This window comes from Impatiens glandulifera, chromosome 8 (assembly GCF_907164915.1).
Source record: "Impatiens glandulifera chromosome 8, dImpGla2.1, whole genome shotgun sequence".
Lineage (NCBI taxonomy): Eukaryota > Viridiplantae > Streptophyta > Magnoliopsida > Ericales > Balsaminaceae > Impatiens > Impatiens glandulifera.
The window spans coordinates 335,191-347,886 of NC_061869.1; the positions used below are offsets into that span (position 1 = coordinate 335,191).

General features: G+C 38.6%; 3 protein-coding genes across 3 annotated transcripts; 2 read left to right on the forward strand and 1 right to left on the reverse strand.

Moving 5' to 3' along the window:
- Positions 1-2,738: 2,738 nt before the first annotated feature.
- LOC124911261 (tonoplast dicarboxylate transporter) lies at positions 2,739-4,720 on the forward strand. Its single transcript, XM_047451718.1, has 3 exons — positions 2,739-3,257; positions 3,358-3,984; positions 4,076-4,720. The coding sequence occupies exons 1-3, from the start codon at positions 2,754-2,756 to the stop codon at positions 4,703-4,705; spliced, it is 1,761 nt and encodes a 586-aa protein (XP_047307674.1). The 5' UTR covers positions 2,739-2,753; the 3' UTR covers positions 4,706-4,720.
- Positions 4,721-4,948: 228 nt separating this feature from the next.
- Positions 4,949-9,444, forward strand: LOC124911262 (putative MO25-like protein At5g47540). Its single transcript, XM_047451719.1, has 11 exons — positions 4,949-5,390; positions 5,848-6,009; positions 6,146-6,264; positions 6,550-6,624; positions 6,762-6,855; positions 7,222-7,281; positions 8,207-8,275; positions 8,431-8,529; positions 8,721-8,765; positions 8,869-8,971; positions 9,074-9,444. The coding sequence occupies exons 1-11, from the start codon at positions 5,268-5,270 to the stop codon at positions 9,136-9,138; spliced, it is 1,014 nt and encodes a 337-aa protein (XP_047307675.1). The 5' UTR covers positions 4,949-5,267; the 3' UTR covers positions 9,139-9,444.
- A 245-nt stretch (positions 9,445-9,689) lies between these two features.
- Positions 9,690-12,491, reverse strand: LOC124912245 (inositol transporter 4-like). The gene is made up of 6 exons (XM_047452811.1): positions 12,372-12,491; positions 11,755-11,945; positions 11,608-11,678; positions 11,178-11,513; positions 10,977-11,084; positions 9,690-10,891 (listed from the first exon to the last, which is right to left on the reverse strand). The coding sequence occupies exons 2-6, from the start codon at positions 11,885-11,887 to the stop codon at positions 9,764-9,766; spliced, it is 1,776 nt and encodes a 591-aa protein (XP_047308767.1). The 5' UTR covers positions 11,888-11,945; positions 12,372-12,491; the 3' UTR covers positions 9,690-9,763.
- Positions 12,492-12,696: the final 205 nt, after the last annotated feature.

Genomic DNA, 12,696 nt, shown 5'->3' on the forward strand with positions numbered 1-12,696 from the left:
TTCAATTCGTGGAATGGTTCAAATGTTTGAATCATTAGAAGCCTCTGGATTGAAGAAGTTTCTTCGCCCCCACTACATCTATCACGAACAGATCATTCGTGAGTTCTTTGAAACAACCAAGTTTTATAATGACAAATATGTCTGCGGGATTGTTCTCGGCAGAATGATTTGTTTGATGAAGATACATTTGGCTTGTTCTTCCTTCTCCCAACCGTAGGGATCCACGAGTTTCCTCCATCCCCTCCTGAAATCCGGTTGGAGATGTTGAATGTCTTTTCATACGTGAACCTTCCAGTGAATAATCACGGGAAGAGTAGCTTCTTGAAAGTTGAGTTTGCGTTACTCAACGACATCATCTCCAAATCCCTCCTTGCAAAGGATTCCTCATACACGTATTGCTCAAAAGTTTTTGAGATGATGGTGGCCATCACAAAGGGTGTTGCCATAAACTAGAAGAAAGTCCTCTTCGGGAACCTGGTTAGAATGCTCTATGCCAGGAAGACGATCTTCGGTTTTGATGGTCCTCTTGGTGCATTTCTTTCCTGTCTTCTCGATGATTCTGGTAATGGGTATCATTCTTCCTCCAAAACCCTAAACATCCAGAAGGTTGTTGACTATGTCCTTAGGGTACAAAGGCTTAAATCGAAGAAAAGGAACAGAGGTGTCTACAACTCCGCTCTAACCGCAGTCTTAAAGACTTCTTAAGTTGTATATTCGTCTTTTCTAATGATGTTAAAAAGGGGGAAGAGAGAAAGAGAAAAGGGGGAGGATATGAATTTTGTTATCTCGTACTCTTCTTGAAAAACATTCCCTGTTTTTATCTGTTAATGGTATTAATTATGAACTTGTTTGTAACTTTTGACAAGTTTTGTATAGATGAATAAGTTTTACTTCTTATCTATACGATGAATGCTTAATTTGTTATCTATGCAAATGTTTTAACATTCTCATCAAAAAGAGGAAAATTGTTGGGTCAAATTATTTTGACTAAGTGTCAAAGTAGTTTGACTATTGAAATTTTGATGATAAATGTATATAAAACTCAATCTATGTGTCTAATTGCTTTTGGTGCAGGTGTATCAAAAACATGTTATATTAGACATGGTCTTAATGAGGTTCATTAGACCGATTTGGCATTAGATGCACGGAGTTAGACATGCAGTCTAACTAGCGGAGTTAGACGTGCAGTCTAACTAGCGGAGTTAGACGTGCAGTCTAACTAGCGGAGTTAGACGTGCAGTCTAACTAGAGAAGTTAGACATGCAGTCTAACTAGTAAGAGTTAGACGTGTAGTCTAACTCCTTCAGATTAGTCTGAAGGGATATACAGTTAGACGTGCAGTCTAACTAATGGAAGTTAGACGTGCAGTCTAACTCCTTTAGATTAGTCTGAAGTGAATTGTCTCCATTTCTTCTCCTTACTAGCTTCTTCAAAACGCAAACGCACTGTTTCGGCTAAAAGATTGAACATAGAGGCATCATTCATTACCTATGTATTCTCGTGTAAATTTCTTGGATGGTTCTCATCCTTCATGATCCTTCATTAGGGCTTTCACTTGATGAAGATACACTAGAAAATGTATTCGGTGTTTTCGTTGGAACTATGGACTGCCATATTTCTTCTCCTTGTTTATCCTCATCGAAGAATGGAAGAATTCATTGACGAAATCTTAATTAACTTCCCAATTTCAAGAAGCTTCTTCATCAATCTTCATATCACGACTCACAACAATCTTTTCGTTGATAGGATTGTAGAGCTTGCACCTTTTTTATTTTATGTCATAGCCGATGAACACAAACTTCTCGCTTCTATCATCAAGTTTGGTTCTCTTTTACTACAACACATGCTTTTAGACAATACTCCCAAAAATTCATAAGTGAGATACAACTGGCTTCTTTCCGCTCCAAGCTTCAATTGGAAAGAAATAAATATAATAGTTTTCAGGAAAAAAAATATTGAATACGAGCGTCTCAAAAAATTTATGTTACACGCGTTTATCTTAACCCAAAAAATAGAGACATGTACGAGATGATAATTTTTCAATCTTATTAGAATTTAAAATTCTAAATAGCCCATAATTAAACTCTTATTCAATTAATTAGCATTCATGACATTATAGTATGTGTGGCAAAGCTGTGAATTTTGTTTGTCACATTATATATGTGTCATTTCATTTTCTTTTGAAAAGAAATATAATATATATATATATATATATATATATATATATATATATATATATATATATATATATATATATATATATATATATATATATATATATATATATATATATATATATATATATATATATATATATGTGGGTATATGCGGTGGTGTATGATGATGGATCGAGTATAATTAAAATATTAGTTAAAATATGTGGTTGTCTTGTAAAAAAAAGATAAGAAGAAATTATCATCGAGTTGGCATGTTAACGTGGAGTGGGACCCATGCATGTTGCTCATCAATTATCCACATTTATCGATGGATGGATGGATAGATAGATAATGATCATAATCATCCAGCAAATAATACATTATACAGCTCACTTTAGCTTAATTCTTCTTCTTCTTCTTAATAATTTGTTTTTAAATTTCACCGAAACTTTCAAACTTAAATTGACACATTACCAAATTAAGAGACTAGTGCTACCGGTCATGTCTTGCTCTATATTAATATATAATAATGAGTAAGCTCCAAAAATAAGAATCCCAATTCAAAAGGAAATATTCTTCTCTCTGTTCTGTTAGAATATGAGGTGCAATAATGAGGATGTGAATAATAATAATAATAAGGATGTGAACGCGCCTCTCCTCCTCCACCTCCCGGTGAGTGCGGTGGCGGTGGAAGTAGTCCATGAGCATGAGCATGAGGATAGCAGTAGCAACAGCAGGAGCTTGAACAAAGTGGTAAATAATAATAATAATTCAAATATTGTGAGTCTGAACACCCTGTTCATCCTGTTAGGGCCCTTGTTGTGCGGGTTGATATGCCTGTTTGTCCCGGTCGGGCATGGGAGTAGTAGCCGGAATATGCTGGGGGTTCTGGCATGGATTTTCACTTGGTGGCTCACGGAGGCCGTTCCCATGCCTATAACCTCCATGGCTCCGCTCTTCCTCTTTCCCTTGTTCGGGATAGCCACCGCCGACCAAGTTGCTCATTCCTATATGGATGATGTCATTTCCCTCGTTCTCGGGAGCTTTATTCTCGCCCTTGCCGTCGAACATTACAACATACACCGAAGATTGGCCTTAAATGTACGTATGTATATATGTATGTAACTATCATCATATATATATATATATATATATAATTGAATTAATAATAAATTATATGCATGATGGATGGATATTGCAGGTAACCCTATTATTTTGCGGGGAACCCCTGAATCCGCGATTGCTTCTGCTGGGAATATGTGGGACAACGGCGTTTGTGAGCATGTGGATGCACAACGTGGCAGCGGCGGTGATGATGATGCCAGTAGCGACGGGGATCCTGCAGCGTATCCCGGCGGGGGTGAGGGAGGGGGACGCGGTGGCTCGGAAGTTCTGCAAGGCGGTGGTACTCGGAGTCATATATTCTGCGGCGGTAGGAGGAATGAGCACCCTGACCGGGACAGGTGTCAACCTTATATTGGTGGGAATGTGGAAGAGTTACTTTCCGGAGGAAGACTCTATCAGCTTCAGCACATGGTTCTTCTTCGGCTTCCCTTTGGCACTAATCGTATTTCTGGCCTTGTGGGCCATCCTCTGTCTCTTCTACTGTTCTTCTTCATCATCCTCATCCTCCTCCCTTTCCGCCTATCTCGACAAATCCCACTTAAAGACTGAACTTCAAATGTTAGGGCCAATTACTTTCGCCGAGAAGACCATTTTGGCCACATTTTCGATTTTGATTGTGTTATGGATGACAAGGAGCATTACAGATGACGTTCCAGGGTGGGGTGCTCTCTTTAATGGCCGGGCAGGCGACGGAACTGCCAGTGTAATTAATTCATTCATTTATTATGATTGGATTGGATTGGATTGTATTGAAATCTCATTGGATTGTATAATATATATATATATATATATAGGTTATGATGGCTACAATTTTGTTCATCATCCCAAACAAGAAGCACTCTTCCTCCTCCTCCTCGGGTGGTGGTGGTGGTGAGAAAATAATGGACTGGAAGAAATGCAAGAAGCTGCCTTGGAACATCGTGTTGCTGCTCGGTGCAGGATTTGCGATTGCTGATGGATTTAGGGAGAGTGGTCTGGCGAACGAGCTGTCCAAGTCCCTGGGTTTCCTAGAAAGGGTTCCGTATTGGGGGATAGCGCCGATCGTTTGCATGATAAGCGGTGTAATAACAGAGTTCACCTCAAACAACTCGACGACGACCCTTGTTGTGCCGGTTCTGATCCAAATAGCGGAGACCATGAAAGTGCATCCTCTGTTGCTGATGGTCCCGGGAGCCATTGGTGCTCAGTTTTCTTACCTTCTTCCCACCGGAACGCCCTCAAACATCGTTGGCTTCACCACCGGCCACATACATCTTACGGACATGCTCAAAACTGGCCTCCCCCTCAAGCTTGCTGGGACTGCTGCTCTTTCTCTTCTCATGCCAACTCTTGGAGTAGCCGTCTTTCGAACCAACAACCATCAACCAACAACAACAACAACAACTCTTGGAGTAACCGTCTTTCGAACCAACAACAACTATTAATGTTCCAACCCCCACCTCCTCCCTCCTCCTCCTCCTAAGCTAAGACACCCCACCTTGTACGGATGATGATTTCACAACATATTCCATATATATTTATTTTTTATAATAATAATAATAAAGGATCAATTATTTAAAGAAAAGAAAAAACATATTATATATTTCATGTTTTTTTGGGGATGAGATGAGATGGGACTGAGTCTTTTCAACTGGTGAATCCAAGAAAAAGCAAGAAATTTATCTTTTGAAGAAAGAAGAAAGAAGAAAGAAAGAGAGCAAGATCTGCAACCCATTAAAAATTGACCCACCTTATCTGATCTACTTACTACACAAACAAAGTTACCTCAGATTTGGGGAACCACCACCATTCCTCGATTCAGATTTCAGCCTTTTTTTTCACAAAGGACAAGACAATTGTAACCTTTTCGTGACGACGACCGCAGGCAGGCAGGCAGGGATTCACAAGAGGCGGAAAAATAGGACCCTGTCTCTCTTCTTCCAAACACATTTCTCTGGCGGTTCAGAGGCTACCGTCCGTCGCCGGAGGAGAAGGGAGAGACCGAAGATGAAGAGTCTCTTCAAGGCCAAACCCAAGACGCCGGCTGACCTCGTCCGTCAGACCCGCGAACTCCTCATCTCTGTTGTCGAACGTAACTCTGATACTCGCGAAGCGAAACGTGAAGAGAAGGTTACTACTCTAATCTCTCTTCTTCTGCTAAGATCTTAGGATAATGCTCCTCATTACTTCCTGCCTTCTGGAATCATCCATCATGATATTGTTTGTTTTACTTCAGTTGCTGCTTCTAAATGTGCCTGCTTTGGATTACGTTCGTTATCTTAATTGTATAAAGAGAATCTTAGTAGTAGGCTTTGAGTCCTAATGAATGATGAGTCAAACCCACAACACATATTTAGTTTTTTTTTTTTTAGCACGGATGTCTTTCTTACTTACTTACTAGTTACTACTGCTGATGCATAATACTGTAGATTGATTTCCAAAAGATCTTCTTCCATAACAAGTAAGAGGTATGCTGTTTTTATCTGACTGTTATCTTCTCCTGACTAACGTCATTTTAATCACAAACACCGTTAGCTGTTTTCTCTTCTCTGTACGTGGTGTAAGTAACCTCTTACTGTAAATGCAGTTGTTGGAGCTGTCCAAAACTATCCGTGAGCTCAAATCAATTCTTTATGGGGATAGTGAAGCTGAGCCTGTCTCTGAAGCTTGTGCGCAAGTAACACGGGAGTTCTTTAGAGAAGATACACTACGCCTAATTATTGTCTCCCTTCCAAATCTTAATTTGGAGGTTAGACAGAAATTGTTTCCTTCCTTCCCTTAGTAGTTAGTTAGCACGCCAATTTTCTTTCATCCATCCATTACTTGCTTTTGATCTCTCCAATGTTTGGTTCATAGTATTTTATCCTCAATCGTCATCTTTGCAGACCCGTAAAGATGCTACTCAAGTGGTAGCAAATTTGCAAAGGCAACAAGTGAATTCAAGGCTAATTGCTTGCGATTACTTGGAGGCTAACTTAAATCTGATGGACATCCTGATAAAAGGGTAAGTAGTAGCTGCATAAGAAGTTCGCTAGTTTCTGGTGTCCTTGCTATGGCATTATTTTTCCAACAATAATAATCCTTTTTTTTGGATTACTTGCTGAAGAAAAAAAATATCTCACATCTGTTTCAAGACATTCTTAATCAAGAAATTTGAGCTTTACTTGCTGTGGATAACATCCCAGAGTAGTTTGATTGAAAGTTGTAGCATATAAGTGGGGTGTGACTTCTCTATCCTTTTTACCCTTGTGTGTTTCTAATTTATTTAAGATTATTTTGTTTATTTCAGTTATGAAGACGCGGATATGGTCCTACATTATGGTGCAATGCTGAGGGAATGCATACGCCACCAAAGTGTTGCAAAGTGAGTCAAAAGGACATTCTTCCTCCCTTTATTGTTGTGTTTTTACGATAAGATTCTCTTAGTTGACAGTTGAATTTATTGTGGCATGATCATATCTCATATTGGCTGTTGCAAATGATCCTTATTTCTTCTTGTAGATACATGTTGGAGTCGGAGCATATGATGAAATTATTTGATTATATACAGCTCCCAAATTTCGACGTTGCTGGTGATGCTGCTGCGACTTTCAAGGTCAGGGCATAGTTTTACTGTTTATTTGAACAAATCACAATATGAAAAGGGATGTTATTGTGTTTTTGTTCATAGTTAGTCTGACGAACACCTTTACACTCGTTGTCAACTATGCAATTTAAGAATTTTCAAATTTTGATCAGTTTATTGTCTGTTTATATGAACAAATCACAATATACAAAGGAGGTTCAGTATTGTTCTAGTTAGGTACCTTTTCACAGTATTCAAGTGTTGACACTTTTTCAACTTCTCCTCCCACCTAACTGTAACTGACTAGTAAACCATCACTGAGAGAGAATGCAATCTGCTGCTGATCCTTTTTTCCTTTCTCTTTTGCTAAAATATTTTTTAAATTCTTCATTGTAGGAACTTCTAACTAGGCATAAAGCAACTGTAGCAGAATTCCTTTCCAAGAACTATGATTGGGTAAGTAAATTTATATAGTTGTTTTAATCCATTCTATGTTGCCTGTTTGCAATTTGTTTTTTTTTCTTCACTTGGGTTCTGTTGGCCTAACATTCTATGTTGCCTTCACTGCACGTTTTCGTAGTTTTGATCATCCATCAAGGTTGTGTTAGTGTTTAATTGAAGCAGGAGGAGGAGGGTAAGCACGGAAGTATGTAAATGGTAGTCTGAAGTAGTAACTGAAAATGTTGGTCTGCTTGTTTCTTTATAATCTATTCCCTTTTATGATGGACTTCCTTCTCCTCAGTGAATGAATGGTTGGTTTGATTAGGGTAATCAATAATAATATATATCTGGTTAACTTTGTTATACAAAGGATGTTTAGTCATGCTGAAGCTAAATCTTTTGTTCACTCTTGTTAAATGTGCATTTAATTCAAATTTCCAATCAAGTAAGGCACACACCAGAATGATTATTTGCCATAATAAAAATAATAATAAATTTCAGCACCAGTGTTGCATTAATTTGGCATCTGCTTGGCTAGGATCTGAATTTCTCAGATTTGTTTTTGAAAAGTGACTCCTCATTTATCCATGTTACCATGAAGGCTGGGAAAAGAACAAGAACGATACAACACAAGTTATGCCAATAAATTGTCATAACTTTTTTGGTTACATCTCAAAATGACAAAAGACAGAAGATCACCAACCCTTGTGATCGCAAAAGAAATAAAAACAAAACCATCACACAAAACACCTCAAACTTCGGTGAACCGGAAGAGTCAGTATCAACTTCCCTGTAGGCCTGTCTACCAATTTTTTTCTAGGTGTAGTTAACGTCTCTATGGATTTTATATGCTTCCCTTTCCGCCTGTGATTTTCTAGCCCTTTCTGAATTTTCCTCAATCTTTTTGATGAATTTCTCAGTTACTGTTCTTCTGTTAAAGTTTTTTGCAGAATATAATTCGAAGCTGCTTGAATCTTCTAACTATATTACCAGAAGACTAGCTATCAAGGTTTGGAATATTCACCCCTCCCCCTGTTTTCCTTGGCTTTAATAAAGGGTGTCTGTGAAATATATTCTTTTATACTAGTTAGAGATCTCAAACTGTTCTCCATCATCTGTTTTGGTAGCTGTTCTCCTAAAACATTTTTGTTGTTGTTTCGTCAGCTTTTAGGAGACATGATGTTGGATCGCTCGAATTCTGGTGTGATGACGCGATATGTGAGTTCGAAGGACAATTTAAGGATTCTTATGAATCTTCTTAGGGTATGTGTATCCATCTGGCCTCTTCTTATTCTTTATGATGCACTTTCAATTTGAGTGGCAAAACAAGAAAAGAAAATGTTTGGATCATAAAAATAAAGAAGATGAATAACCTCTAAAAAGGATTGGAGAGGGGATATTATGTGCTGTTTGTTGTTGAGTACTGATGCATTATTAATTATTATTTTCTGTAGGAGTCGAGTAAAAGCATTCAGATAGAAGCATTTCATGTCTTTAAGGTATGGTTTTCATTAGTATGTATGTAGTTAGTATAGAGGCATGGATGGATGGATGGATGTCACTCACTGACAGAAACTGATTGGTATATAATGAAATGGACAGTTGTTTGTGGCTAATCAACATAAGCCAGCTGAGATAGTGGGGATTCTGGTGGCAAATAGAAATAAACTTCTCAGGCTGTTTGCAGACTTGAAGACAGATAAAGGTAAATTAATTTGGACTTGTATGGAATATATAGATTGTGTGTATATGTAATGGAAAGGGATTTTCAAGGAGATTACTCTGTTTAATGCTGTTTTGAGCACAGAAGATGAACAGTTTGAGGCAGATAAAGCTCAAGTTGTGAAGGAAATAGCGGGGCTGGAGGCTTGAACTTTGAACTTTGGACTGATCATATCATGTATGGCTGCTGCTTGCTTGCTTGAATTGTTTATTATGATATATGTAGTTAGTTAAATCTACGTTGAGTAAAATGCAAGAAGAGTATATACACTAGTACTAGCAGGTATAGACATCATCATCTTCATCTTCATGATCACTGTTGATTTGTTTTAAGAATAATTGTTGGGGGTGTTCTGTTATGCTTTCCTTACTCTTTTATTGTTTCCTCTCCTCATAGCTGATATATAAATTTGTGAGTACCTAATGAATAAACCTTGTGCTTTGTTTTAATACTGATTCGAATGCAAAACAAGTCATTAAGTTTATTTAGTTATGTTGTAAAAAACAGAGGGTGAACTGAGTTGCTATGGATTTTATGCATGGTGGAAGCTCATGATGAACATACATACATGCACATCTTTGGAAGAATATTTATTTAACCTGAGACTGAGAAAGAGATTGATTAAAAGTGATGTCTACCTGCCCTGCCTTGAAAGAAGAAGTAGAAGAAGAAGGGGGATATATTATTGCTTGTAAACTACAACTTGTAATTATTCTTTCTTTTCCGTATCGTTCTAAACAAACACATTATTAAAAACAAGAAAAATCCAACTAACTATGATTGATTCACATCTCCTCCTCCTACTACTATGTTATTGTTATTCTTCTTCTTCTTCCAGAACATGCCAGGCGGCCTAAACCCTTTCTCCAACATTTTCTCCACCTCCTGAAAGGGCAGCCCTTTTGTCTCAGGCACAATAAAGTATATTGCGAGCAGACCTATGACCGAGAACCCCGCGAAAAGCAAGAATGTCCCGGATGAGCCCAGAGCCTCCGTGAGTGTGAGGAAGGTCTCACTCACTATGAGATTGGAGCACCAATTAGCCACAGCTGCAATCCCTCCCCCAATCCCTCTGTACCTAAGTGGGTATATCTCAGAATTAACAATCCAGGGTACCGTTCCCATCCCTGGGGAGTAAGATATGATGTACGCTCCCAGAAGGATAACCGCAACTATCCCAAATCTGCTCGGACACCCGCTCGTGTACCATGTCCGCTTCTCTCCACGACACATGCCTTTCATCCCATCATCCCAATCCAAACATGCACCGGGGTTATATATGCTCTCTCCTTGTGCACAGAATGCACAACCAGAAGAGGCTCTTATGCATTTCATACAGTTCCAATTTGCTGCAGGATTAGAAGAAACGGCCTTTAGATAGCTTGAGCATGTGGAGTTCCTTCCAAAGTGGGTGGACTCCGCCATGCTAATAGGCGGGGCATGTTGGGACGCCTGAAAGAAGACAGTGGACAAGGCGACCAAGCAAATGATGATTCCAAACATGGAAATGATCATCAACCGCCTCCTCCCATACCTGTCCACAAAAGCCATGCTAACTATTGAGCCAACCGCGTTAAGGCCAGAGGTGACCAGAGAGAGCGCCAATGCCGTCTGCTTTGAGGCAAAACCTGCAAACTGGACTATGGTGGGGCTGTAGTACATCACTGTGTTAATGCCCACGAATTGCTGAGCCACTTGGACTGTTATACCGGCATAAAGTCCCCTGCGAACAACTTGATTGGTCCAGGCACTTTTCAGTTTGGAAAACAAGCCTTGCCCCCCCATGGCTTTCTCATCAGCCTGCTCAGCTTCAACAGAAGACTGCAAAGCTTCCATCTCCTCTTCAACTTCATGTGGGGAGTAAATTTTCTCCAGGATGGCCCTGGCTTCATCTACCTTGTTCTGATCATAATTGATATATATATATTTTATTCTTACAAAAAAACAAACACCAACAAACAAAAAAACAATCTGAGAGACCTACTACCTGCCTATATAGCCATCTGGGAGATTCAGGAAGGGACAACATTAATACAAATTGCACTAAGGCTGGAACCCCTGCAACTCCAAGCATCCATCGCCATGTCCCGGGAGTCTGATAACAAGAAGATTATTATTAAGTATTTATTTGCAACAACAGATATCTGATACAGTATTATTCTTATAACAACAGTACAGTAGTAGTTACCTTTGTGAATGCAAGATTAACTAGGTAAGAAAGAAATTGGCCTCCAGTGATGAGCAAACCATTGGTGCTGACGAGGGCGCCCCTGATTCTTGCAGGGGAAGCCTCGGAGATGTAGAGAGGTGAGGTCATTGAGGCCATCCCTACGCCTAAGCCCACGAAGATCCTTCCTATTATTATCATCCAGGGGGCAACAGAAAGTGCCATTACTATTGCTCCCACAAAGAAAAGAGCGTCTGCTATGAGGATTGATATTTTCCGACCCAACTTATCATTTAGCCAACCGCCTATCGCAGCTCCTATTATAGCCCCGGCCACAGCCATACTGACGATTGTCTCCTGGATGATGCAACCATTCAGTAATTAATTAATTAATACATACATTACACAACAAAAACAACAACAAGAACAAGAAGAAGAACAAACAACTTGCCTGTAACCACGTCTTCTTATCAACCGACTTAAAATCCTCTCTAATATAAAGAAGGGCACCAGAAATAACACCTGTTTTAATAATACAAATTAAATAATTTAGATTCCAAATTAATTGTGATTGTTGTTGTAGTATAAATGTGTTAACCTGTGTCATAACCAAAGAGGAGTCCTCCAATGCCTGCTGATAGAGCAAGCCTCATTATGTAAGGTTTTCTCCATGTTGTTTGCCAACATTCTGTGAATTCTGTCTTGTCAGCTTTGTGAGGCCCACCCTCCATAAATCTTTTCTTTCTTTCTTTCTGCCTCACTCACTAACTCACTGTTCTTCTACTATTTCTGTACAATCAAGCAAAGCAAAGCAAAGCAAAGCAAATCAAGCAAGCAGACAACAACAACAAATTAAGGCGGGGGGTTTCCCCAATTGAGGACGATCATAATAACAATTACAATTAATTACTACAACTGTTGATCACACCTAGTTTTGAGATTTGAGTCGACAATAGCATCATAATAAGCATGATGAAAAAGGATAAGATCAAATAGATAGATAGATAGAGACGAGCGTTTAAGTTGATGGGCGTATAAAAGAAAAGAAACACGGAATCACAAACGTGGAGGATTAACAAATTAAACAGCTAGCTATCTAGCTAGCAGTTACAAGAAAGAAGAAGGATACTACAAGAATTGTAACAAACAAACAAACAAACAATCAGTGCTAGAAATTTAACAAAGAGATGAACAGGTGCAACAAAAGACATTTACTTTGTAGCCGTCGATGTCGTCCCTCCTGCTAATTGCTAACGAAGAAGAAGAAGAAGATGGAGAAAAACAAATGGGGGCGAATTCATTATTTATTAATTGAAGAAATTAAGAAGGTTTGCAGAGAGAGAGAGAGAGATAAATAAACATATTTATTTATTTTCCTAAAATAAATATAAGAATATTTGTTTGGATAAACACAAAATAAAAGAATAATTATTAATTAGCTTTTCTATATAATTTGTCTACTATTCCTCTGATTTGACAAGTCAGCAACAGATAAACATCAAAATAAATAAGATAAAACAAAATTATTATATAATATAAA